We start from the raw sequence: 27,339 nt of genomic DNA on the forward strand, positions 1-27,339 counted from the left end.
ATTAATTAAATTAACATTTAATAAGCATCTGTTGCGGTAATGATAATCAAAATGTCGTGTAAGCATTCTGACAAGACAATATTTCAAATTAACTGTAAAAAAATGATCTTACCTGGTAGCCATCTTGAAGTAACTGGTCCATGTGCTTGGTCACTCAAAATCAAACTTTATTACAATTCTGTATGTGTGCTTAAACTGTTCTCAAAAAGTGTTGCGGAGGATGAGAACATCAGGCATGGACACATAATTTTCCTAATTTTTCTTCATTATTATTATACATGAATATTCAGTAAATATTTTTCTGTCATCTAAAGTAGTCTAGCAAAACATCCATTTATTTTTTTTTCTTAATATGTTTGTGTTAATTTGATTAAATTACAACATAAAGCATGTTCAAACACAGCCGGACACATTGCGGTAATGAGAATTTCAGCAGAAAATGAGATAAAATGTACAATTATAAATTCTTATGTTGAAATCACACATTGTGCAAGGTAGAACACAGTATTGTGTTAATTCTGATGCTTTTTAATGTTACTATATTACACATTTTAAAGCTTAAAGCATTAGTGCCGTGGTGTTTTAATGGTTTCGTGAGAATCACCCACATACTTTTGTTTACCTGCTGCTTAAATTCCTGTCATCGTTGACTGTTAACCTTCTAACATTCTGATAAATATGTTTGCCTAATTAGCAAAATGTGAATATGTAATAGTTGCATGCTTTATCTATGTTTAAGCTGTCTTAGTGAAATGTGTGTTCAGGTGGTGATGTGGGATGGTCGGGTCTTTTGCTGAGCTCTCTCAATATCTCTGCTAACCTCTGACTTCACTTTCAGTCTTTTTGAAGTACAGGGATTATTGTTAATCATCTCAATATACCAGACCATCCAGACATTAAAGGAGCTGTATGTAGGTTTTTGACTCAACTAAATAATAGAACAACTATAACTATAATATATTCATGGATATTTAGAAAACATCTCAAGTTCACCTATCTGTTTCCCTAAAAAACAATACTGTAGCCAGTTATTCTCTGTTTGAAATGTGCCTTCCTGGTCTGAATGTCAGTTTTTGTTTTGGTCTGTGTGGTCGCACCCATCGCCAGTTTACCCAATAGTGTATTTCGACAGCTTGCTTCCCAGGTATCACGGTTGTTTAAAACAAACGTATTACATTGCTAAAAGAACGTTATTTTGTGTATTTGGTGTAATACTAGTGATGTAGTACTCGAGTCTTGAGACCGATTTCTGTTTCTCGTACTCGTCTCAGACTTGTTCCTTCAAAGACGTGGTCTTGACTCTGTCTCGGACCACAGTGGGAGGAGAAGGACTCGTAATTTCAGACCGAGTCCTCGAGACAAAGCATTTTTTATGTTCATATAAAAAACCACACAACACATAACAATAATAATAAAATGCAAAGTTGACGGGCATTATTTGAAAATTTCATCCCATGCAATGCAAAGATACTGCCATCAGAGCCGTTTATTTTTCTCTTGCAAAATAGGCAGAAAACGATGCATGTGGTAGGGATTTTTTTAATGATCGTAAAAGCATAGTCCATATTAACACATTAAGACTGTTCCTCTAAACAATTCACAATCTAGCTTAGTCTGTAGGCCTAACTGTTGATTATTAACTGGGGTGATATTAAATCATGAATATGAAAACTGAACATCCTCCGACATCAGCCGGAAATGTGATGCTCCTTACCATGTTTTATAGATTAACTCACAATCCAATGTTAACAGGAGTTAATATCGTCTTTACTACCTTATTAATACAAGCTGAATCAGATACAGAAAATGCAGATGACCAAGCTGATTGATAAATTTTAACAGCGCAGCTTGAGCAGAACGTAACAGATTGGATACTGAAACATAAAACCATTTCTGCATTTGTGATCATACAAACAACAAGTGTTACTCTGCACTGCACAAAACTCGTGTTTAAGTCATGGTTTATTCAGTAGTAAAGTCTTTAAATATGAAAACATAGACTACTTACAGGCGGTGGAGTTATTATAATGACCGTCGTGTCCACATCAACACGCAAAGGAAGTAAACTGTTGCCTAAAATCTGTGTGTTTGCTGCAGTCTAAGAAAAGAGATTTAAGTTGGAGATGATAACTGGCATCAAGGAAATGTAAAATTGTAAATCTGATAATTGGTGCTCCTTAAATGAGATGGCTCATAAATGCAACCTTTGGTGGACACAAACTCCAAAATGAGCCACAGGTTGAGTTATAAAAAAGTCCACATGAGCGGGATTGTAATTAGAAGACAACAAAAAACATTGCAAACGTAAAAAATGAATTTCCATCATCAGTTGCGCTCCTGTTTGTGTCTGGCAACCCGAGAGGGGGTCAGGGGAAAACATCTCTGATATTTTGAATTTAGACTGCAGTACCAAGTTCAACCGCTAGAAGTCAATGTTACAAACAGCTACTTTGAATTAGTTCAACAATGTTAGTATTTAATGTAGCCCACGCCACATAGTTTTTAGTGAGTGTATCACATGTTTTTTAGGAAGTGTGAAATATTAAACTGTTTCTACTCATTTTTCCTGTACTGCTAATATTTAATTGTTAATTTGAATAAATACGTCTCTATGGGCTAGCAAGGATTCAGTAAATGCTTTGTTTTTATGGCAGCTAATGTGCAATTTTCTTAATGTAGGCCAATTATGCTTTTTTTTCAGTGCCATTTAAGGCCAGGTATACTAACAGCTGGCGCCAAATTTATGGGAGGAGATTATTTAAATGATTCACACAACGTGATTTACAAATTTTTGCATGTGTGATATTACTGGTATTTGCGCCATTATTTAACATGGTACAAGACAGAGGATTTTTTTAACATGTAACCATTTATTTGGAATGCCAGAGGAATATATTATTCAAAAATATTGTTTGCCAAGCCATTTTTTTAATTTGCTGGAGGACATATAAGAGGAGTCACTAGGAGAAGTCACATAACCTTCACTTTTCAGTGTCTTCATTAGCTGTGCTGTCCATGGTGCTGAACTCAAGCTCATCAGGTGTTAGGAGATCACGCGCAACTCATCAGCTTTGCTAATTTGCGTTGCTCTTAGTAGATTGTGTTGATCATTATGGAAATCAGTTGTTGCGCCATTTTGTGCTTTTTTAGTTAATAACCCGCAAATATTACCGCTGCCATCTGCGCTTTTATTAAATTGAGCTTTCACGCTTATTTGCCCCGTTCAGTAAATCTGGCCATTAGTATGGGATTTGCCCCAAAAAGGTATTTAACTTCTTTAACTCTGGGACCCTGTACCGGGTCCAGAATTATCTTATTTTGACTTAATATAAAATATTCCTGTAATTTGTAATGGTCTGTCATGGACCCAGTACCACATATGAGATACTGTTTGAAAGCTTAGAGTCTCTACTTTTTGCAGATATGCATCACTTTGAGATATGTTTTACCGTAAGAAAGTTATTTACACTTAATTTACACTATCACACCTCCACACACAATTTTTTATATTCACATATTTCATATTTTTCAAGTATGACAAACATGGGCCATTCTATTATCAAATGAAAGCTCTCACTCTCAGGAATAAGGCTACACCATTATTTTTTCTATTTTCATCACATATCCGACAATCGTCGAATTAATAATGAGGTAAGAAATCATCTTTTGTAAACTTGAGTGTGGACTGCCTCAGATAGCACATATGATACACCATCTTTTCTCTTAGGTCCTACTCTAAAAAATGAATCCATTCACAGCATTTTCTTTGGTTGTGTGCATGAATAATCCCTTGCTATTTATTATATATGCAAAACAAAAAATTAATATTTATATGAAAAATGTATTTTCACACCCTTCAGTAAAATGAGAATAACTTTTGAATGCGACATGCTAAAGAGTTCATTTTTTGGGGGGGTGTTTACTGTCTGCTGCTGGTAACAACCAGAACTGTCTGCAGTCTGCTAGAGCAGTGTTTCCCAACCCTGGCCCATTTCGCACCCCCTCCCAGAAAGTTTTAGATGTCTCCTTATTTAACACACCTGATTTAACTCATCAGCTTGTTAGGGACACATATTTACCATTTTAGAAGGAGGCTGATGAGTCGAATCAGGTGTTTTAAATAAGGAGACATCTAAAACTTTCTGGGAGGGGGTGCCCGAGGACCAGGATTGGGAAACACTGTGCTAGAGCACCCAGAACCAGAGTTATACACTATCAAGGACAGTATTTACAACATAAAAAAATAAAATTTGGTGTTTCATCATATGAAAAACAACATAAATAACAATATTTGTCACAAACAGCAGCTTTTTATGTAACTTCAAAAGGTTTTCTGCAAAATGATATAAAGATATTGCATTTATTCCACTGTATGTGGGTATGGGAACACTTCAAATATTTTTAGGCGGAAATTAAATACAAAAAGGGTATTATTCCTCCCTTCAGTTGGAGTAAAATAACTTTTGCATTTATTATGATAGAGAAAAAATTCATTTTTCTCTGTAAGCTGGCAATAGCTGGAATCAAACAAAATTGTCTGCAGGTTTCATTACCACTCAGGGCCAGAGTTATACACTTTTAAATACAGACTTCAGAAAAAAAAAAACATCAAAAAGCGCCTAATTATTTTTGTGTTTATTAGAAGACTGACAACACATACAACCATGTTGAGCACTTTTAACAGTGTTTTATGTAATTTCAAAGGGTTTCCTGAAAAATGATACCAAACTTTTGTATGTGCACCTCTGCATCTGGGTATGGGAAGCTTTTGAAATTTTGAAATACGTAATATTTTATGCTGTCTTCTAAGTGTTATTTAGGTACTACTAACCGATTTTCTGTTTTAATATCAGTAGCCTGGTTTCCGGTTTATTTTATTTGTATGTACAATTTTTTTTATTAAATTGTAAGATTACTAATTAAGAATAGTAATTGTGTATTGTACAGTATATAACAGCCACCGCACTAGCCATTACCCTTTTGCAATCTATGGAAGTTTTTTCAAAATTGACACATTTTCATTTAGCGTATTTTCCATTCACAATTTCAATTTGTGCCATTTAAAGGGTAATAATAACGCAACTAGTGAAATTATGTTTAGCCCGCATCTCTAACTAGGTCATTAGGATGTTATATTGCTACACATTAACCAATGGTCATCAGCTTTATGTTAACATCTACTGTATGATTGGTCCTATTATTAGTCTGGTTTTCCTGCTTGATAGTGTGCTTAAAACTCTGTAGGACAGTTTCCAGTTTCAGGTCCAGGTTCTTAATGAAATGCCGATATGGAAGTGTCACGCTGTGTTGCCTTATGGTGCCAGGGATTTTACAAAGTTTGTAGCCAAATGTGTTACTCCTTTTCAGATTTTTGGATTTAGCTCTGCCCAGTTTTGCAGATTGTCAACCAATCTCTTGTTATCTGTGTTTAATGAGGGTATATATCTGAGAATCTCTTCAAAAAAAAGAAAAAAAAATTACACATCACGTAAATAAGGAAGTCAAGATAATCATAGATGTCATTGAGACATCATTAATTTCAGACTCTTCATCCACACCACAGTAGCCTGCGGTGATTTGTCTTCCGAGGAGGCAGAAATGGAAAATATGTTTGGCATGTCATGTTCATCGCACATCATGTCAAAATACATGTCTGCTGCGGATGCGTCAGATGCTCGCATTCACAAGATACTCGCAAGACACTCGCTTAACACTTAAGCATTTTTTAAGATTGGCTAGAAACATTTTTAAGTAATATTTTTCATAACACTCAGGGCACTCTCACAGTGCCTAATTTTTTCAGCATCAATCTTAAACTGGTGGTCCTCTTCCTTCACTTACAGTTTTTTCGCTTACAAAAACTGTAAGTGAAATAGATTATAAATATGACAGGTGCTATAAGGTGATGACCATGGAGTTTGTTTTAAGGTCTTAACGCTCTTTCTATTAGAGTTTAACTGTTGCATCTCTTTCTCATCTTTCTGATCAAAGATGTTTGTACTATAAGCAAATAGCTCGTCAAACTACATCGCTCCAACAGTGCATGTGCCAGTGATATAAACGCGAGAGTTGTCTTAGCTTAAAGTTCAGAAAACTGTACCACTATTAGCATTATGTGGAGAAGTGCTTTCTTTATTTAGTGAAGCAGTTTCTTGCGCACGCCTCAAGAGACCTCTGCAGAGAGAGAGAGAGAGAGACTATGAGTTAGCCACGCCCACTTATTTACATTCTGCATTATGCATGGAATAGAAAAATCTGTTACATTTGACTTTTTATTTCACGGTAATGGACTATACCGTCATACCGCCCAGCCCTAATGCACATAGTTTCACATGACGAGCCACACACATGACAGGCTACATACATGTTTTGACAAGCTTCATATTCGTGCCTCCCTGAAAGAGAAGTAACCACACGCCACTGCGGTCAACAGATGGTTGAGTCTGATGCTTTTAATTATTATAAAAAGCAATGCAAGTTTCAGGAATTCACACATTGCTGTGCCAGTTATGACGTTGGTGTGAACTTCACCTGATAACACTACAGCTTCCCCAGAGACGTCTAACTGTTGACTGATTATACAGTATCACAACACACCTCATGTTTGCTTGGGCTTTGTGAATGTATGCAGTGAAGTGATCATATAAATGGAAATTGTGTTAATGGAGGGAAATTATTTTATTTGTGCGTAAACAGATTTTTGGGTCTTTGACAAATACGATAAACCGGTAGATATAATAAACCGGTAAAAATTTGTCAACCGGTTGAGATTTTGGACTATCCTCTTTGTCGAGGTTGCGCACCCACTTTACATTGCTGTGTGCGTGATCATAACAACAACGTTTGTAAGGGATGCACCGATACCGCTTTTTAAAGGGACAGTAAGTAGGATTTTCCCCCATCTAGTGGTGAAATTGTATTTTGCATTCAAATGAACAGTGCTCTCTATCGCCTCGCTTTTCCAAATGCATGTTGCAACTACGGTAGCCGTTATGTACTCACTGATCTCCTTGTCCGTTTCAGCTGGTTCACGTGTTTTGAATGAAAACGCGTTGTGGAAACGTGTTGGTAGGCTAGTGCTTTTTATCCCTCTCTGCTATTAAAGTTTATCAATATGGCGGATCGACATGAAAGCCTTCTTGGATTTACCCATCCAATGTAAGTAAAGAGAAGAAATTCAGAGCTTACAAAGAAAAGTCAGATCACTGGCAGAGGTCATTTGACACCCACAAGGACATATTTATGAATAAAGAAATTGATTTTGATTAATAAAACACTTAAAACCCTACTTGCTGTCCCTTTAAGAATCGAGTACGAGTACCGATATTTGTTCCCTGTTTTTTTATGTGGCAATTTTCTAAGAACAACACAATGAGACTAATGAACATATCAGCATCTTTATTTTTAACAACTTCAACTCATATTATGAAAAAATAAATCATTCTTATGTGCTCATCGTCAACAAATGTTCAAAGCCCAAATTTCACAGTGTCCAATAACCTCCCAAGGGCAAAACCAAGGACATTGATTTTGAAATATTTCCACACTGCTGAGGCTGACATTGTGTCTGCTGCGGCTGGTGTCTCTGTTTGCACTGGAACGTTCATCAGTTACGTCACATAAGGTATCGGTCTTTGGTATCGGGGTATTTTTACGAGTACGAGTACATGAGCGTGGTATCGGGCCCGATACTGGTATACTGGTACATGTTGGTAATCAAGTGATTTTAAGCCATTGAAACAAACCACAGTGCTAAATACAACCTTAAATACACATATGCGTCACAATTTAGGTCTTAATAGAAAGTAAACTGCTAAAAAAGAAAATGCATGTGTAACAGTAGGCTATATTGGATCCAGACTTTGGTCTTAAAGGTGCAGTGTGTAACTTTTATAAGGATCTCTTGACAGAAATGCAATATAAAATACATAACTATGGTATCAGTGGTGTATAAAGACCTTTCATAATAAACCGTTATGTTTTTGTTATTTTAGAATGAGACGTTTTTATCTACATACACAGAGGGTCCCCTTACATGGAAGTCGGCATTTTGTTTCTACAGAAGCCCATAACAGACAAACTTTTTTACTAAGTTGTCTCCAACGATGACATGGTTGTCCAGTGGCGGCTACCGTAGCTTTTCTATGCGTTTCGGTGAACGGTGGACTGAAGCGTTGGTTGCAATTTGCAACCTCACCACTAGATGCACTAAAATGTACACACTGCACCTTTAAAGTGGAAGTTACCTAATATTTTGCTCATGTCTGTCACTCATGTTAATCTAACAGCATTGTGAGAAAAACTCTCAGAAAAATCATTTCTACCTTTAATAAGATATTATATTTAAATAAATAATATATAACTCATATTTATTATCCTTAATTCATCACTGACTGTTTTTCTTCAGTGATCTTGAGTCGTCTTTTTTATGCTTGTATATGTTTATATCTGTAATTTATATTGGTAACAAGAATTATGAAAATTCTTAATGATAAAATAGAAACCTTATTAAAAGCAAACTCTGACCCGTGATGCATATCGTAACCATGATATAAAATGAATCTTATTGTGATATAAGATTTTGGTCCAACCGTAATATGTAAATTAGAATTATTTAAGGCACCATCAAACCGAATTGTAAGTATAATTTTTTTTCCAAACACTTGGATAAATGGACAGATGGATGAATAGTTTACTTATATTTTTCTATGTGCATCACAAGTAAAGTACAGTGAGAGCCCAACCAACACACTTCCAGCAATAGAGGCTGAACACAGTCATTGTGTGGGGTAGCTCAAAATATATTGGACCATTAGCTTGAGCGACAGGCTGTTCTTTAGCACCCAATGTCAGGGTTTGAATCCGGTCTCCTCCCCTGTGATTTACCACTATTCTGGATGGTAACACAGTGGGTTTGAGTGGGTGTGTAAGTGTGAACAGCTGGGACCATTATAGCGCTTCAGTGATAAGAGAGAGAGGGCTTTACTAGTCTATGTGTTAGGACAAAAGAAACATTTGTGATGTTAACTGATTGGCGCTCTAAATTTATTTCTGGTTCTCATGTGTTTATTTTTAGAATGGATAGAATTCACTTTGTGGTTGCATTATTTTCCCAGCATCAGAGGCATAAATCCCATGTTTGTAAGAACCGTTGTGTGTGTTACATAAAATATCTGGGTAGCATGACAGGTGTGTCTCAAAGTATGCTCTATATTCTGTGCCATTTTCTAGTATTAATAGTGTTATTAAATAAAAAAAGTGACTGAAAATACCAAAAAAGAAAGTGTACATTAAGTCCCTGGATTTGAAAATTTGAAAAGCATGTAACGCTGGACATTTCATGCATTTAACGGTCCCATACCTGTAGCTTTTAGGTGACTTTTTAGACCTTGATTAGTTGTTCAGGTGTGCTTGATTAGAGCTGGAGCTAAACTCTGCAGGACATCCAGGACCGATGTTGCCTACCCCTGGGTAAGTTAATGTTAATTGGGTTCCCATGGATCATGGAATATCATGGAATTTTAAAAGGTCTTTTTCAGACATTGAAAGTCAAGGAATTTTATGTTTTCCTTCAAGTCATGGAAAATCTTTAAATACTTAAAATGTTTGTTTCCATTTATCAAAATGTAATCCGCTTGGTAACTTGTGATGCAAGAAATTAAATTTCCGGGTCTAAGCCTCTGCTGTTTACAATTTAGACGTCTGTTGTGTTTATTGGCACTGTTTATTCATTTCAGGCATTTAAGCTACATTTATATAAACTCATGGTGTACAGTACATTAATCAGGTTCACGGCATCTGGGACATAGCTCATGGAAATTTAGCTTTTTAGTGAAAGTCAGAGAAAAGTCAGGATATTTGACCTGAGAACCCTAATATTGAAATCCAGAAAGACTGGCAAATTTGTACAGTTGCCAAAATAACTGGTACAAATGCAGTAAATCTCTACAAAACATTTGTTGACCATAATCCACACACCAGAGCTGAACATTGAGTGCGTTTACATGCACAGTGTTACACCGATTATGCTTAACTCTTTCACCGCCATCATTTTTCATGATTTTCACAAAAGTTTAATGCCTTCCAGAAAATGCACCTTTTTAAATATATAAACATATAATATAAAAAATAAAAGAACATACCCTCTGCTTTCAAACAAAAAAATCAGTTTCATCCTACCTTCATGTGTTCCGTTTTTATCACCTTTCAAATATGTGTAGGTTTCATCAAAAACAGCAAATTTTGAGCAAAAAGCTGAGATAATTCCATTTTTGTGAAGGACTTTTGATAGAGAACAGATGCAGAGCAATCTTTAAAACATACACGGACTTACAGCTGTTTGCCCTAGGGCAATACTTCCGGTTTTTATAAGTTTCGGAAGATAATAGCGGTACTGCAGATTGACGAGATATCTCGTAAATGGCGGGGAAAGAGTTAATAAACTGATAACACGTGGGGTCATGTACGGCGTAAGCCCATAAACGGTGTAAGCAAAAACCGATCGGCACAGGTAGTTTTTGCTCATTACCCCGATTTCGTGTGGCATGTAAACACGGCTTTCTGACGGTTTTGTCCATGTGCGCATGTCTCCGCCTGTGAAAAATAAACGTCAGACGCGGAAGTAAGCGCAAAGTAACGCATAACAATCTCTGCTCTTCAAAAGCAGTTGGCAGAGAAACTGCGAAAATAAAAACTGATGTTATATTTACACAAAAAGAGATAAAACAATATACTGTAGCTTACAGGGCTCCTGATTAACTTTTTTCACTAGGAGCACAGTGGCCCCCAACTGAAAATTTTAGGGGCGCAACCAGACAATTTAGGTGCACCCACCACAAATCAACATGCTAACCAAATATTCACATTTCTACTAATTTCCACTTTATTACTAATAAATACTTTAATGATAGATGCAGAAAGTACAATGTGCTGTTTTTAAATTTAGTCTCACATCACAATAAAGCCAAGGTCATATTTACTGGTTGCACATGTGCAACTGGATGTAAAATTCAGTGGCACACTCTCAAATTTTGGTGGCAGTCTGGAGCTCTGGCTTAAGACAGATATGCTGTCAGCTTTTTGATCGACTATTATGTACTAGGCGATGATGTCACTACCTGCGAGAAACCTGACAAATCTCCAAGTCCCATGTAAACACAGTTGTCTGCATATCCGGTTTATTGATTTGCATGTAAACGCATGAAAACTGTTTTTTATAATAAGCAGATTTTTGATAGTTATCCGCTTATTCTATGCATGTAAACATACTCATGGATGTGGCGCACCTGCACCCATGATATGAATCTGCACATCCATCCAGTAAAACTTTTTATAGAAACTGCCAGTAAACAAATAAGTAAAAACAATAATTGTTCAAAAACAACTAATATTATGCTCATAAAAATATGCTGATTTAGCTGGTTAATTTATTCTGCTATTATATATTATTACAAAAAATTTTTCCAAAACAGATTATAGCACAGAATATATACGACATAACTGCTTATAAGTTAATGTTTATAATAATTCTCAATGTTTTGCACGTATTTGTGTAATGTTTTAAATTAAAAAGCACATACTTTTCTAATTAACTGATCATGTATTCCTCAGGTGCATAAGAAGTGATGTAATAATACAGTATTTTACCTAAAAACAAAAATATATATAAATAAATACATGTATTTGGTTGATGTTTTTATTTTTGTTTGTACTTGATTTCAAATTTTGATTTAAATATGCCTTAAATCAAAATCACACAATAATAAATAAAAAGAACTCAAACATGTACACAGCCAACGGCTTCTCCTCCTGTAGTAGCAAGCAACGGTGAATTCACCTGCGGCAAGTTTACTTTTCTCCAAATCTTCTTCTCCAGGCAACAGGTGTGCACAGTGATACCAATAAGTCTGCCCCTGCCCCTCTCTGTGATGCACTTTCTTTACAGTGAACAGCAGCGATGATTAATTTTTTTTTTCACTGGGCGGAAAAGATTAACCCGACTCATTTGCTTATATTTTTGACCCAAACCCGCGGGTCCCGTCGGGTTTTTCGGGCCGGCCAGACTTGTTGAGAACTCTAGTTCACAGCCGTTCAAAGAGTTTTTAGTAACTCTGTGGTGCGCTGCAGTGTAGACGGCTGTAAACGAAAGCATAAGTGCACACATTCACTCCCTGACTGGGTCACTCCGTATCCTTCTCTGATTCGTAAAGCCAAAAAAGTGTATAAACAATAACATGGAGTCTGAACTGCGAGGTTTCTCTTTGTAAGCATAAATGTAAATGTAGCCTTAATCTTTCCATTATTAGTATTTAAATACTCAGAAGTTAGTTTTGTAAAGTTATTCTTTCCTGTAGTCAATGTCAGGCTCGGTCATAAGTAGCGCTTCATTTCTCCTCTTATTGCTCTCTGTTCCGGTAAAATCACAAATGACTAAATTAAACAAATGCACCCAGATTGATATCTAATGACAAACAGATGTGATTATAATTTGTTTATTTAAAAGCACACCGGTCAATAAAAGTCCATTATGCGATGCAGCTCATGCTTCAATGACATCCCCATCACCGTTATATTTACTGCTGCTTCTGAATTTTAATCACTTCAGAAGAAACTCAATACTTCTATCATCTTTTCATTGGATACAGTTATACTCTTACTCAAGTAATTATGAGCATAATATTTTGTACCCACTTTGTGGAAAGTTGAGTTTCGTCAAACTATGCTGTAATTTTTATATATTCATGGAAACATATTCAGATACAGAATGTGTTGTAATGCAAAATACGACTACATTAAGTGTATTATTGTTGATGTACGCTCATTTCAGACGAATATGTAGTGTACTAAAGGTAACATTCAAATGATTTGTTCAGAAAGTTAAATCTTTTATGGTCGCTGCAGCATATCTGTGTATGTCTTGGGGCGCCTACACTCAAGACTGAGCTCCACCGGAGCATTTGACGAATACCAATGTGTGTAAGCTTCAGTCAGGGTCGGGAAAAGAGCCATGCCGGTTTGAAATCGGTAATATAGGATTGGAATTGGATTTCTGTCAGCACAAATGATCCCATCTCTCTAAAGTTTTCATTGGTCTGAAGATGCGTGCCACATAGAGTATGAAAGCTAAAGCTGAAATCTTCTAAAGTTTTTGGGTAGCATACAGGCACACACACAGCGCAATCTTTAATAAAACCTTGATTTACCCTGTTAGAAAACAATGTTAAAACAATGATCCCAAGCTTTCACTGGGGCATTACCCTTTACCATTTAGGTACATATATGCATACATTTCATACCAATATGTACCTTTGATGTACTAGTATGAACTCTTTCGTACCAATATTTATCTTTGAGGTACTAATATAAACTCGATGTACTTGTATATCATACAAATATGAACTTGATGTAGTAGTATGATCTCTTTAGTACCAATATGTGCCTTTGAGGTACCAATATGAACTCTTTAATCCCAATATGTGCCTTTGAGGTACCAGTATGTGCCTTTGAAGTACCAATATGTGCCTTTCAGGTACCAATATGTGCCTTTGAGGTATTAATATGAACTCTTTAATACCAATATGTACCTTTGAGGTACTAATACGAACTTATTAGTACCAATATGTGCCTTTGAGGTACAAGTATGTGCATTTGAAGTACCAATATGTGCCTTTAAGGTACCAATATGTACCTTTGAGGTACCAATATGAACTCTTTAGTACCAATATGTGCCTTTGAGGTACCAATATGAACTCTTTAATACCAACATGTGCCTTTGAGGTACCAATATGAACTCTTTAATACCAATATGTGCCTTTGAGGTACCAATATGAACTCTTTAATACCAATATGTGCCTTTGAGGTACCAATATGAACTCTTTAATACCAATATGTGCCTTTTGAGGTACTAATATGAACTCTTTAGTACCAATATGTGCCTTTGAAGTACCAGTATGTGCATTTGAAGTACCAATATGTGCCTTTGAGGTACTAATATGAACTCTTTAGTACCAATATGTGCCTTTGAGGTACTAATATGAATATGAACTCTTTAATACCAATATGTGCCTTTGAGGTACCAATATGTACCTTTGAGGTATTAATATGAACTCTTTAGTACCAATATGTACATTTGAGGTACCAGTATGTGCATTTCAGGTACCAATATGTACCTTTGAGGTACTAATATGAACTTATTAGTACCAATATGTACCTTTGAGGTACAAGTATGTGCTTTAGAGGTACCAATATGAACTCTTTAGTACCAATATGTGCCTTTGAAGTACCAGTATGTGCATTTGAAGTACCAATATGTGCCTTTGAGGTACTAATATGAACTCTTTAGTACCAATATTTATCTTTGAGGTACTAATATGAATATGAACTCTTTAATACCAATATGTGCCTTTCAGGTACCAATATGTGCCTTTGAGGTACCAATATGAACTTATTAGTACCAATATGTACCTTTGAGGTACCAATATGAACTCTTTAATACCAATATGTGCCTTTGAGGTACAAGTATGTGCCTTTGAGGTACCAATACGTGCCTTTAAGGTACCAATATGTACCTTTGAGGTACTAATATGAACTCTTTAGTACCAATAAATGCTTTTGCGATACTAATATGTGCCTTTGAGGTACCAATATGTACCTTTGAGGTACTAATATGAACTTATTAGTACCAATATGTACCTTTGAGGTACAAGTATGTGCTTTGAAGGTACCAATATGAACTCTTTAGTACCCATATGTGCCTTTGAGGTACCAATATATGCCTTTGAAGTACTAATATGTACCTTTGAGGTACTAATATTTTAGAGTATATTTTAGTATCAATATGTGCCTTTGAGGTACCAATATGTACCTTTGAGGTACTAATATGAACTTATTAGTACCAATATGTACCTTTGATGTACCAGTATGTGCTTTTGAGGTACCAATATGAACTCTTTAGTACCCATGTGTGCCTTTGTGGTACTAATATGTGCCTTTGAAGTACTAATATGTGCCTTTGAGGTACCAATATGTACCTTTGAGGTACTAATATAAACTTATTAGTACCGATATGTGCCTTTAAGGTACCAATTTTTTCCATTTGAGGTACCAATATGTACTCAATGTACTTGCATGTCATACAAATATGTACTTGGTATAGTAGTATGATCTCTTTAGTACCATGAACTATTATTAACTAATATGAACTCTTTAGTACCAATATGTACCTCTGTGCTACTAATATGAACTATTTAGTACCAATGTGTGACTTTTTGTCATTTGTAATTTTACAAATCTCTAAAATGAACTTTTAGGTGTAACAGTGTACTTATAGAAACAGTACTGCCCCAGTTACAGTTAGGGATCTTTTTTTTACCTTTTTTTTTTTTGACAATGTACATGCAAAGGAAGAGAATGAAACTGACTTAATTTCAATATGCTGTAATACCACAACAGATAGCATCTGGTTACACTGTCAGATGGCTCAAAACTTCAGTATTTGATCTGATGTTTGTTTTCTTGCTTTGATGCAGTGCAGATGATCAGTGTTTAATTTCCCTGCATCTAATACAAAATCCTTTTCAGTGTTGATTAAAAAAATGACAGATGCATGATTGACAGGTCAATTTCTTCCATACACCCTCCACATCTCAAAATATCTTTGCATAAAGCCCTTCAGGTCTTTGTATTTGGGCTTCTCAGCCTGACTGTGACAGCTTTATAGAGGTACTTATTATAAAGGCAAGATCATTATATGACAGTATTTTAGGACGTCCTCCACAGCAAAGCTGCTATTGTTTTCCTGTGTTCTGTTGTCTTGTGGGATATCGCCTTGCTGGCCTCGTCCGGATGTGAAATTTAATTTAGACCCTTATCTTTGCTCTTTTTCCAGACTGATCCCTCAGCTGGTGGGCCTTTTGTACGTGGGCAGCTATGACAGACCGTTTGCACAAATGAAGGTGAGAGAAACATTGAATCACATCTCTGATAATGTCACGCTAAAGTTTGCCGTGTCATTCTTAAGCTTGCTTTTAATGAAGTCTCATACATTTACACATTAGCTCTGTGCCATTTTCAAAGCATGTTTTATTCATGTAAGCACAATCCCAGAATGCACTGTGCCGCAAAATTGAATTCTAATCTTGCCTGTTCAGATCAGTCCAATTGAGTTTTATTTCCATTAAGATTCTTCCTAAAGGGGCGTACACACCAAACGCGAATTCGACGATTTGCAAATGTAGATTACATACAAAGTCAATGCAAAGATGTGAATAGGCGTGTGCAGGGCGATGTGAATGATACGAATTAGGCAGCGTGATTTCCGTAAAAACATGCAATATTCGAATGCGTCTACGCAACAATGCGTAAATATTCAATTTTACATGACATGAAGTTAAGTCCCACTAGTAATCTAGAGAGAGGAACACGATGCTTCGCGTTTGGTGTGTACTCAGCTGGCTCAATAGGTTTGGGAACAGTGCCGCTGTTTTCTACATTTTAATCCCAAGATGCATACAACAGTGTGGGATCCAGAATTTACATTTGTTGATGCACCATGTCCTCATAATAATTGACATCCAAAAATAGCAGCACACATCAAACTCCAGCATCTCATTTCTGATCCTGAATGTTTTGAGAATGAAGTTAGTCAACTTCTCAATCTTTCACACTTTTTAAATACAGTTCTGCCTGATGTCTAAAGCTATGAATCCTACAGACATCCATCCACTCTGATACTGCATTGACTATTTTTTACTGCCATTGCTCCTGTGCCAAGCTTTAAGTCCGGCGAGAGGGATAATGTCCATTTTCTGTAGTTTTCAGATCTCTGTGATGTATAACAAAATTAGACAGACAAAAGTTTCATTTGTACGGTTATAATAACAGAACTCAGTTGATGGACAGTGTATTCATATAAAGTTTGTCACATTGTACAGCTGATCCAGCCTTTTCTTTCCCCCTCCATCTAAAGTGAATTATGTCATTATGAATGTCATTTATTAATTTATGATTTTGATTATAGCATCAAATGCAGCTAAAAATGCTGTCAGAATACTGGCACATTACAGTAATAATGCAAGCTTATATACAAATAAAGTAATAATGCATAGAAATAGCCAGTTAACTTTACAGTCTGTAATCGGATGAGAAGCTGAAGTGAAGATTGACTTCATAAAATTATTGACTCATATTTTGGCAGAAGTGAGAGACTGTATGTTTTTAATGCTTATTTTCAAAATATGTCACTTGTTTATAGATATCCTTAGGCTAGCGTATTCATACTAAAGGCAATAAACAGCAGTTTTAATATTATGGGGACTCGAAGACTCATAACTGAGCCGGTTCAGGTCCATTAAAACCATAAGCCCATACACCTGCTGGAGATGCAGTTATAGTGGTTTTGGGATGGATGGACTTAAATATTCATTTTTTTAGTTTTTACTTCATTTCAATGCATAAACTATACACTTTGGTCATGTCTCATTATGTCACTATCAAACAGAATTTATAAGAATTACATATTTTTGGCCCTTTTAAAGGACAAGTTCGGCATTTTACACTTAAAGCCCTGTTTTCAGATTGTTTATGATGAAATAGAAGGGTTTTGACTGAAATTTGGACATATGATGCTGCCCCAAGAATTTTTGGGTGTTTATTGTTTCACCTCCCACCTCTATAATGGGTGTATAGGTGCACTGGAACAATCCCCTTCCTAAAATGCATTAAACTTTCATTTACAAAGAAGTGAAACTCACCGAGTGGTCAGGGCTGTTCACTGATATGCTCACACAAAAATCGCTGCAAAAGATGCTTTCCAAATGTCTTTGTTCTGAAGAACAAGAAGGAATATATTTTGAGAAATGTTTGTAACCAAGCCATTCTTGGACCCCATTTACTTCCATAGTATTATTTTTTCCTACTATGGAAGTGAATAGGGACCATGAACGGTTTATTTACAAACATTTCTCAAAATATTTTTCTTTGTGTTCATCAGAACAAAGAATTTTATGCGGGTTCATAACAACATGAGGGTGAGTAAATGATGACAGAATTTTCATTTTTGGGTGAACGATCCCTTTAACTGTGGGTTCACACCAGATGCGAGTTCAATGATTTGTGCAAGTAGGTTACATAAAAGTCAATGCAAAGACGCGATCAGACGCATTGTCGCGATGCGAATGACGCGTTATGGGCGGCGCGTTTGCCGCGAAAACATGCGCTATTCGAGTTTAATATTTTCAATTCGAATAGTAAGTAGCGCGTGAAAAATTTGCATGACACGAAGTTAAATCCCGCGAGTAATCTAGAGTGAGTAACGCGATGCCCCGCGTTTGGTGTGTACGTAGCATAAAGGTTCGAGGTCTTCACGGGTCCACTTAGATCCGAAAACCCAAGGTCCGACCCGAGACTCGATCGGCTTTGGGTCTAAAAGTTTCACATGTGCCTCGGACACGGGTCGGGTACAATAATAGTGGCATCAAGTCTCTGGTAATTTTTTATGAATGTGTTTTTGCTGAACGGACTGTTGAGTGTTGCGATAACGATATTTCTTATGATGTATCATTTCCCTAGAGAAATGCTATTTTTATATTAGCTAATGTAATTATCATACTGAAACAAACAGGTAATACTTATTCCTCTGATGCAATTAAATTTTATTCAGGCAAAAAGCTGTCTCAAATGTACCGTTGTTTTTAGTCACAAGTTCGTCGCTGTTGTTTTCCTCACTCATCTCTACTCCTGCCGTATTTATTTTTCGCTCTCTGTTTTGAGCCGCTAGGTTCACCTTTGCGCCCGCGGCCAATAGTATAAGACTTACTTGGCAGGTATTTAGTAAGGCCCCTTCTCATTGGTCTAATTTGGACACTCTAAGCATGCAACACACAAATGATAGACACATAAAATAAATATAAGTTTTTCGCAACTCTCAGCGATATGGATATAGCACATACTGTTTTCACAATAACAGTGATTCCCCCCACTCCGGGTATATCATGCAGCCCTAGGTTAACTGCACTCTATCATAAGATACAATTTTCATAACATAACCAGTTTAAGTACTTCACATCAATATTATTGATGAAATGCCAATTAACTTAATTGTTGAATGCTTTAATGTCTAAGTGAAAGTCATTCTCATGATACCGTATGCTGTCTCCTCTAGATGCTTTAGAGATCACATTATACCGTATCTTGTACCCATGTGATAGTCATAGGTCATTAGAAATGTAACCAATAGACAAAAACAAGTCAAGTGCCATCCTACAAAAAAGTTAAGAGAATATTTACAATATTGTGGTCTGTGATTATAATTTGAAAGTGTTATAAGTGCTAAAGGTTGTCAGCTTGACATATGAATATAAGCTGTGCTGTTTGCCAAAGCAAGATAATGAGGGTTTAATACTATATTTCACAAAATATGGGATATTTTAATGTATGTTATGTGCCAGCTATAATGGTGTCTCTGTCCCTGATTGTTTATCTCATTAAATTGAATTGATTTACATTTTTTATTGCCAACTATCATATTATCATGGCAAACTATGAAGGTGTTTGGCAGTCTTTAGTCGTAACGGATGGATTGGCTATGTTAGGCGCCGTGTGGTGTTGTAAATGGCTGCCAGCACTTTAGCGGAGTGACTGAGGTTTCATAGCGGTCAGGTCTGAAACTAACAGGAGCATCGTGTTTGTGCCAGATAAAAGCCAAACAATGCTTGTGGATGTCTGCCATGTTCGTATTGAAGGCATCTGCAAAGCAGCTTCGACCAGACTCCTAAACTATACAGGACATGGCTCTCAGAATTTCAGTTTCTGACTACAGGCACTTCAGAATTTCTCCCACATTTTTGGAAATAATTATTTAGTTATCTCCCTCAGTTGTTTAAAGCCTAATGTATAGTCCCGTGTAGGATCTGTGTGGTATGCTGTGTCTCAAGTCAAAAGTCAAGTCTCTGACAACCTAAAATTGGCTAAAGGCAGAAACATGATGCCTCCAGTTTTAGCCACTTTCATCTCGAAAATGCTGATAAAATATTCTTTTGTTTCTTGGTGATAATCAAATTTTTAAATCTTTAGGTCTATGGGTAGTACAGAGCCACTGCCATGGGTTTTATTGATATTCTCCTAGTGATTAGGATTTTGATGACTCAACAGTCTTAAGTCTTTTAGATTCCACCTTTGCTACAGTTGATCACAATGTTCTGTTGTCCTGAAAAAAATGCTGTGTGAATATGTAGTGGAATGGCCTTAAGTGAACGAATTTGACAAATGGATGTTTCTTTGTCCGTCTGGGTCATTTCCTTTACTTTATAGTGCAGCTTTCCTATGGAGTGCCGCAGGGCTCCACTCTCGCACCTTTTCTTGTTTTGCAGTTTATGTTCCCTTTGGGTTCCAATTTCTGTAAACATGGGTTTTTTCGTTCCACTGCTCTGCATACATCTACCATAAAGACAGTAAAAAATAATGAATACTGCCCTGAAGTCTTTTTTTCTCTGGATAAAGTAAAAACTTCAGCTATTTGAAATGTACTTTTTTTAATGAAAATAAAACTGAAATCCTCGTTTTTGCCCCCTATGATAACTACAGTGGTGGTGATATTGATCTTTGGTGGTAGGATCTTGTTTCTCTCAGTTACGCCTTCTCTCCAAGGTTAAAGTAAACATTTCCCCTCTGAGAATATGCTAGTGATTGCTATCCATGCTTTTATTGCCTCTTCCTTGGACTACTGCAACTCTCTACTGTGGCATTTCTAAGAAATCTGTTGCTTATCTTCATTTAGTACAAAATGCTGCTGTACACATTTGGCCATGTCTTACTAAGATTACTGCACTGGCTTCATGTATGCTACCGTATTTTACCTTTTGTTTTGTTTAATAATCTTTGAATCACCAAGCACCTAGCTATCTATGTTTTGCGGTTGCTGGACCTATACTGTGAAACAGCCTGCCAGCTCTCTTTTTAAATCTTGTATTATAATTTTTTCCATTGTTTTTAACACCTTGTGAGATGTGTTGTGTGATGTTTTTCTCCTTTTTTGCTTGCATTATGTGCTCTATAAATAAAATAAAACAGACATTTAGCTTACACTTTATTTTGATAGTCCACTCTAGACATTCTACTAACTATAAACAACTTTGCAACTACATATCAACTAACCTTCAATTCAAGGCCCTGGGAAGTTTTTGAAAATATACATGCATAGATACAGATCATTGAAAGTGCTTGAATCTATTTTATGTAAGAAGTTTTCTGGAAAAAAATCCATATTATTCCCTGTGTAGTGTAGGATAATATCATAAAAATTCTAGACTTTTTAAGCACACATGCTAAACTGTTCGCATTAAATGCTGATATCTTCTGTATGCGAATGTTGATTTATATAAAAATGCTTTTTTGCATAGTTTTGTTTGACACATGAAAACGTCTCGGGTTACGTATGTAACTGTTGTTCCCTGAGAAGGGAACGAGACGCTGCGTCTCCTTTGCCATACTTCCTGCGTCCCTGTAACGCCGTCTTTGGCAATATTTCAGATAGCGATATACTTTCTGGCTCTTGCGTCACCCTGTCTTTGTTGTTAAGCCTCACCATTGGTTGAATTTGATATACACATTCAGACGCACTTACCCCTGGAGGTGTCCCCAAAGGTTCCAAGCGACTCGAACTGATACCAAACGTGATGCGAAAACACTGTAGATCACTGATTGGTCTGAGAGAACCGTCACTACCAGCGTCATCGCTATAATGTAAAAGATTAGCTTTACCTCAGTGCTAGCTTGCGCTGTCTCGAGCAAACATGTTGTCCCAAACTCCCTTTTAGCGATGAAAAACATCCACAGGTTGACAATCAGAGACACCATAACAGTTTTTTCCAGACTTGCAGTTTGTGGCGGAACATTCGTGACGAGCACGTCAGCATTATATGTGTATATGCAACTTAAATTAGGCTCAGCGGAGCCCCATCGACTGACGCCACGTGTGTTTGAACCGATGTCATGTGAGAAATAAATAAATAAATGTATGGGAAATGTACAACGACGCTCTTACTTGTATGATGTCACAGCAGTAGGCAGCACAAATATAATCCCTCCCACTCCGAAGTGTTACTAAACTAGATGGAAATGCTAACCACATGAAGGTCAGCTCACCAAAGTGAGGTGAGCTGACCTGACCCAAACTAAACTAAACCGTGGGGTACTATGCAATGGAAAAGCACCATAAGTTAACTTAGGTGTGGGAACCCTGCAAACTTACCAGATTGTTCGACCTTCTCACTCACTTTCTTCCAAACAAGATCCTTTTAATTCCTATAGAAGTACGAAGATGTCTCGTATAGCGATGATAATTGTCCTCCAATGTTGTTTTGTTTTTCTGCCTCCGCTCGCTTCCTGTAATCAAGTCACTGTTAGAGCAAGCCCGATTGGCGACACGAAAATCCGCCAAAGTTCAGATGTTTTAATTTGTTTTTGTTTTTTTATATATGTCAACGCTCAATTCGCACGGAATGCACCATCCACGCGTTGCGCGTCATTCACGCTTACCGTGGCGCAGGATGCCTATTCCCATCTTTGCTTTGACTTAACATTCCCCGTCTGGTGTGAACGCACTATTAGGGTTATTGGAATAAGTTGACATGCACCTGCGAAGATGAGGGATAATCACAATAAAGTGTTAATGGATATTAAGCAGATAGTCTACTAATACTGTAAAGATTGCTAGTTGATAAGTAGTTGCAAAGTTACTTATAATAAGTTATATGTCTAAACTGGACTATCGAAATAAAGTATTACAGAAATGTAAAACTGTTACACTTCTCCTACAGACACTCTTATGTGGTTCCAGATGGTATTTTTTTCAAGGTATCATACTCTCAAAAGGTCAATGAATCCCTGAGATATTGTCCTGTTGTGTGCGTGTGCGCTGTGCTCACAGATGCCCTTCAATGTTGGATGATGGGGGTATTTACTCATCCCATAATGCCAACAGGCCCAGAAGGAGGCGGCTTTACTGCCAGCTCACTTCCTCCCCCACACAACAACCTGCCATGGATTTGCGAGAATGTAGTCTCTTTATATTTCACATTTCTCTCTCTCGCTCGCTTTCTTGGGCCAAGCACCCTCGGGTTTAGTGTTGTTGCTGAAATTGGAACTACACAAAGTTTGTAAATGGAGACTCCATACACATTGCCAGCTACTTTACAACCCTCGAAATGCCCTAAAAATGATGACAATTCGTCTGAGTCGAGACCCAGTGGATAAGCACGTGAGCACCAGACACATTTAGTAGTCGTATGAATAGAGGAGCGTCTCATTCCGTTGTGTCCTGACCTTTGTTCCTCCGTTTCCTCATTACTTCCTGCAGCGGTTGACCAAAAAAGGTTTTTAATGGCCAGTATTGATGTTTATATCCTGAGAAGCTGATGGTTGGTCATAATAACAATGATGATGATTAATGAAAAGTACACGAATGTGCTGAAAGTAAATGAACACATTTGCATGATATTTACATAAAATTAACATTTTCAACATTAACAGTGAAATCATTATTATCTGTTGGCTGTAGATTTTAGATACATGGATGGGCTAACAATTCTGTTATTATCATCCATTTGATTATCGACTGAGAAATGATAGTAATGCAAAATGGTAATAGATGCTTACACAACTGTTCCCTGACTATAATTTTGTTTAAAATTGTTTTTGCTTCGTTTCAGGCGACAAAGGACCTGAAACAGTATGACAATAAAATCATCGAGTGCACGTTTGTTAATAACAGCTGGATGTTCATGAGACAGAGAGTTGACAAAAGCTTCCCCAACTCATACGATACAGCCATGGGTAAGAATCTCCATCAACACAGACTCTTAAATATCAAGGTGCCGTAGAAGAACCATTTTTGGCAGTTCCAGTGCTATCAGGCAATTCGTATGTATTTTACTAGGTGGCTAATTCTTATTAATTTGCACGACCACATTGTGTAATTGGTATTTTGGATAATTTATTACAAAAATCTTACATTTTGTGGCTTTAACATGTAAACATTTCAAAACGGTTATTTCTAGTAAAATGGGTTCTTAAGATTATAAAAGATATGAAAGAAATTATTTTTATGTGGCATCTTGTGAAAGGGATACTCCAACCAAATATCAAAATTACCTAATCCTCGAGTAATCCGAGATACACGTCCATCATCCTTCAGACAAACCCATTTGGCATTATTTTATACAACCAAAAAAGTGCAGCCATCTTTCACAGAAGTAATTAACACGACTCCAAGGGGTTAATAAAGGTCTTCTGTGGGTAATTGATGCAATATTGTAAGAAAAAGATCAATATTTTTAACTTTATAACTGTATAAGTCACACTTTTTTCATAGTTTGGCGGGTCCTGGAACTTCTAGTCAGGTGCGACTTGTATGTCAAAATGATTTCATATGAACCAAGAGAAACCATTACCGTCTATCGTCTATGTAATTCAATGGATTCAGTGATGTGGAATGACTTCGGGACCTTTTTGAACTTGATTTGGCTTGTCATGTTAATTTAACCGTTTCAGCCTCTCAGGTATGTTCGATATGCTATTGTGTTCAGTAAATAAATGGTAATATTACGTTAACATATACGGACACTCATTCAGCCTGCTGTTCTGTGCTATTGTTTAGTTGAATAACTTGCCTTTCCAGAATAAATGTCTGTTCTTGGGCTTGGATTTCATAAAATCATTTCTAAACAAACACAACGTATAGTCAAGTGCTGTAAGGTCTTACTAATGCGCGTATATTGTACTTCCTGATTCCCATTTTTTCAGATATGGATTTTTTTCCATTCTGCGAAATAAAATAATTAAATCAAGATGAGCTGAATATTAAACACTGTTAAGACTGGCAACTGTAATATCAGTATAAGGTAAGCTCAACCTTATTTTGTATAAATTCGGCATGGTAATGTTAACTAATAAAGATAATAAATTGTTATTAATCATTATTTCTTCAATCCGTTGGGTTTATTATAAGTAGCCAGTTATTTAAAATATGTAGGCTACTTTAGTAGGATTTGTTATTTTAATTTGTTAAAGTTTAATTAATAAATGACATGTTCTGTAATAATTTTACATTTAAAGCAAAAAATCAAACCTTACAAACACACATATACAGAGCACGTGATCATCTCCAACGGCCAAATGCATGCAACAGACACTCCCATCTCTGGAATAGCCTCAAAATTTTAATCCCGTCCGAGTCGTTACATAAAATCACAGACGTCGTGGGGGACACGTTGAAACTCAAACGTCATTTGGAAAACTAATCCCGTCCGTATAGTGCTTTAAACATGGTTTTCCTCTTCAAAATGCATTTTTTGACTGATGTGACTTATAGTCTGGAAAATATGGTAGCTCCCGGCAATGACGCCATCTTGGATTTACGTGATTCACGCAAGAGTTAGCGTAGTGAGCGTTGGTTGCCATGGGTACGTTGCGCAGTGACTCTTGTGAGTCCAAGATGGCGTTGTTACTGGAAGCTAGTTATTATAGTTTATAAAGTTTAAAATATGGATATTTTCTTAAAACATTGTGTCGATTAACCACAAAAGACCTTTAATAACCCACTGGAGCCGTGTGGATTACTTCTGTGAAGGATGGATGCAATTTTTTAGGCTTCAAAGTCAATTTGTTCCTTGATCCCATTATTAGCTTGGAGAAGCAAGGACATTTACTAAAATAACTCCAAATGTGTTCGTCTTAAAGATAATGGACGTAGATATTTCAGATTCCTTGAGGGTGAGTAAAACATTGGCTAATTTTGATATTTGGCTAGACTATTATTTGAAAACCAAGAGTGTACCCAGCAGGTGCAAACTTGTGTTACCTTCAATTGTTTGCTATTAAACTCAAAATGTTATTATTCACATACCCAAAAATAAATGTTTTTACAATAAAGCAGTTTTTTAATAATTCACTGAGAGTCTCGGTGATGACAGCGGTTTATCCGAAAGCGTGAAGGAGAGTTTATGCTAATGTCTGCTGTTGCTTCCCCCGTGGCAGTTTTTTCAAGGTTATTCGTGAGCTTTCTTTCCGGTTACGTGTTGTTCTCACATTATCTTCTTTTCTCCCGACAGCCGTGTGCAACAGCATCCAACATCCCGTCACAAAGGAAATCCTCTTTGAATTTCTGGACCGCATCGCCCAGGCGCAGTCGCGCAAGCACCCTGCCGACTCTGAGCTCATGCCTCCGCCGGCAGCAAAGAGACCGAATCAGACCGTACCATAGACACACACGGCAGAAGAGAAGTGCTCGGTATTTTTTTATTGCAGATATATTCGGCAGCTCTGGTGGTGGACGCCGCGAGAGATGTTTTGCTTTTCAGCCTCACTTTGGCTACGGTCCTCGATGATGTCAATAAGTGAAACTATTTAAAAAACATTGTTTGGAGTTTCAACATTGAATGTTGGGATGCGTTCTTATTTAAGGAAAATAAAAATAAAAAAGGATTTGAACGTATTTGTTTTCTTTTTTTACATTCTGTATTATCTTGCCGCTATTTGTTTTTATGTTCATACTGAAGCGACTGTGTAGAATAAGACCCGACAAAACTCAACAGTTTCCCATAACTTTTCTTTAGATGTGAAACTTCTGCATCTCCAGCATTGATCACAGCTGAAAACTGGAATCCACTGAGTTTACAGATAACACATAAACTGATGTCCTGTGACTACTTTTGTATTTTATTTTATTTGAATGTTTGATAAAATGTTGCCCCAGCAGTTTTGTTTAGGTTTGTTTCTTGAAAAACAGCAGGTGTGTTTATGCTTTGAAGGAAGAAATCGTATATATATATATATATATTTCCACCCGATGTAGCCATCAAGCCAAATATTGAATTCATACAAAGAAGTCAGAACATTTAAGTATACAAGTTGAGTCATGATAAATAAAGTGGAATAAAACGGACATGAGTCTGCCCTCCAAAAATACCAACACCATATGTTGTTTGTGCAAGCAACTTATTGCAGCGTACAGTTACGTTTTAGGGATAATTGTTTACATTTTTACAACCTGTTGTTTCAGGGTTGTTTGCCGTATGTTGGATTTTTTTATGCATTTAATTTTTTTGCATTTGTAAAATTTGAAATGGTTTCATAAACATTTATGGTTTTACAAATATTTTAGAGCAGTGGTTTCCAACATGATGCCCGCGGGGACTAGGTTGCCTGCACAAAGTCTTTGAGTTGCCCACAAAAGCACATTTTAACCAATGATCATTTAAATAATCAAGAAATAATTGAGGACGGGTTGTTTCATTATTCAAATATAATGCACACCCATGATGTAACCACTTTGGATTTTCGAAT

The 27,339-nt window shown here is 36.6% G+C and overlaps 1 protein-coding gene across 1 annotated transcript in view; it reads left to right on the forward strand.

Moving 5' to 3' along the window:
* The window catches only part of rngtt (RNA guanylyltransferase and 5'-phosphatase), a 153,744-nt gene extending 126,993 nt beyond the window's left edge, over positions 1–26,751 (forward strand). Inside the window, exons 14-16 of the mRNA XM_055185675.2 lie at positions 15,887–15,953; positions 23,706–23,829; positions 26,106–26,751. Of these exons, the coding sequence (XP_055041650.1) occupies positions 15,887–15,953; positions 23,706–23,829; positions 26,106–26,257 (343 nt within the window). The 3' untranslated portion in view covers positions 26,258–26,751. The remainder of the gene's footprint in view (positions 1–15,886; positions 15,954–23,705; positions 23,830–26,105) is intronic.
* Positions 26,752–27,339: the final 588 nt, after the last annotated feature.

This window comes from Misgurnus anguillicaudatus, chromosome 18, assembly GCF_027580225.2.
Source record: "Misgurnus anguillicaudatus chromosome 18, ASM2758022v2, whole genome shotgun sequence".
Lineage (NCBI taxonomy): Eukaryota > Metazoa > Chordata > Actinopteri > Cypriniformes > Cobitidae > Misgurnus > Misgurnus anguillicaudatus.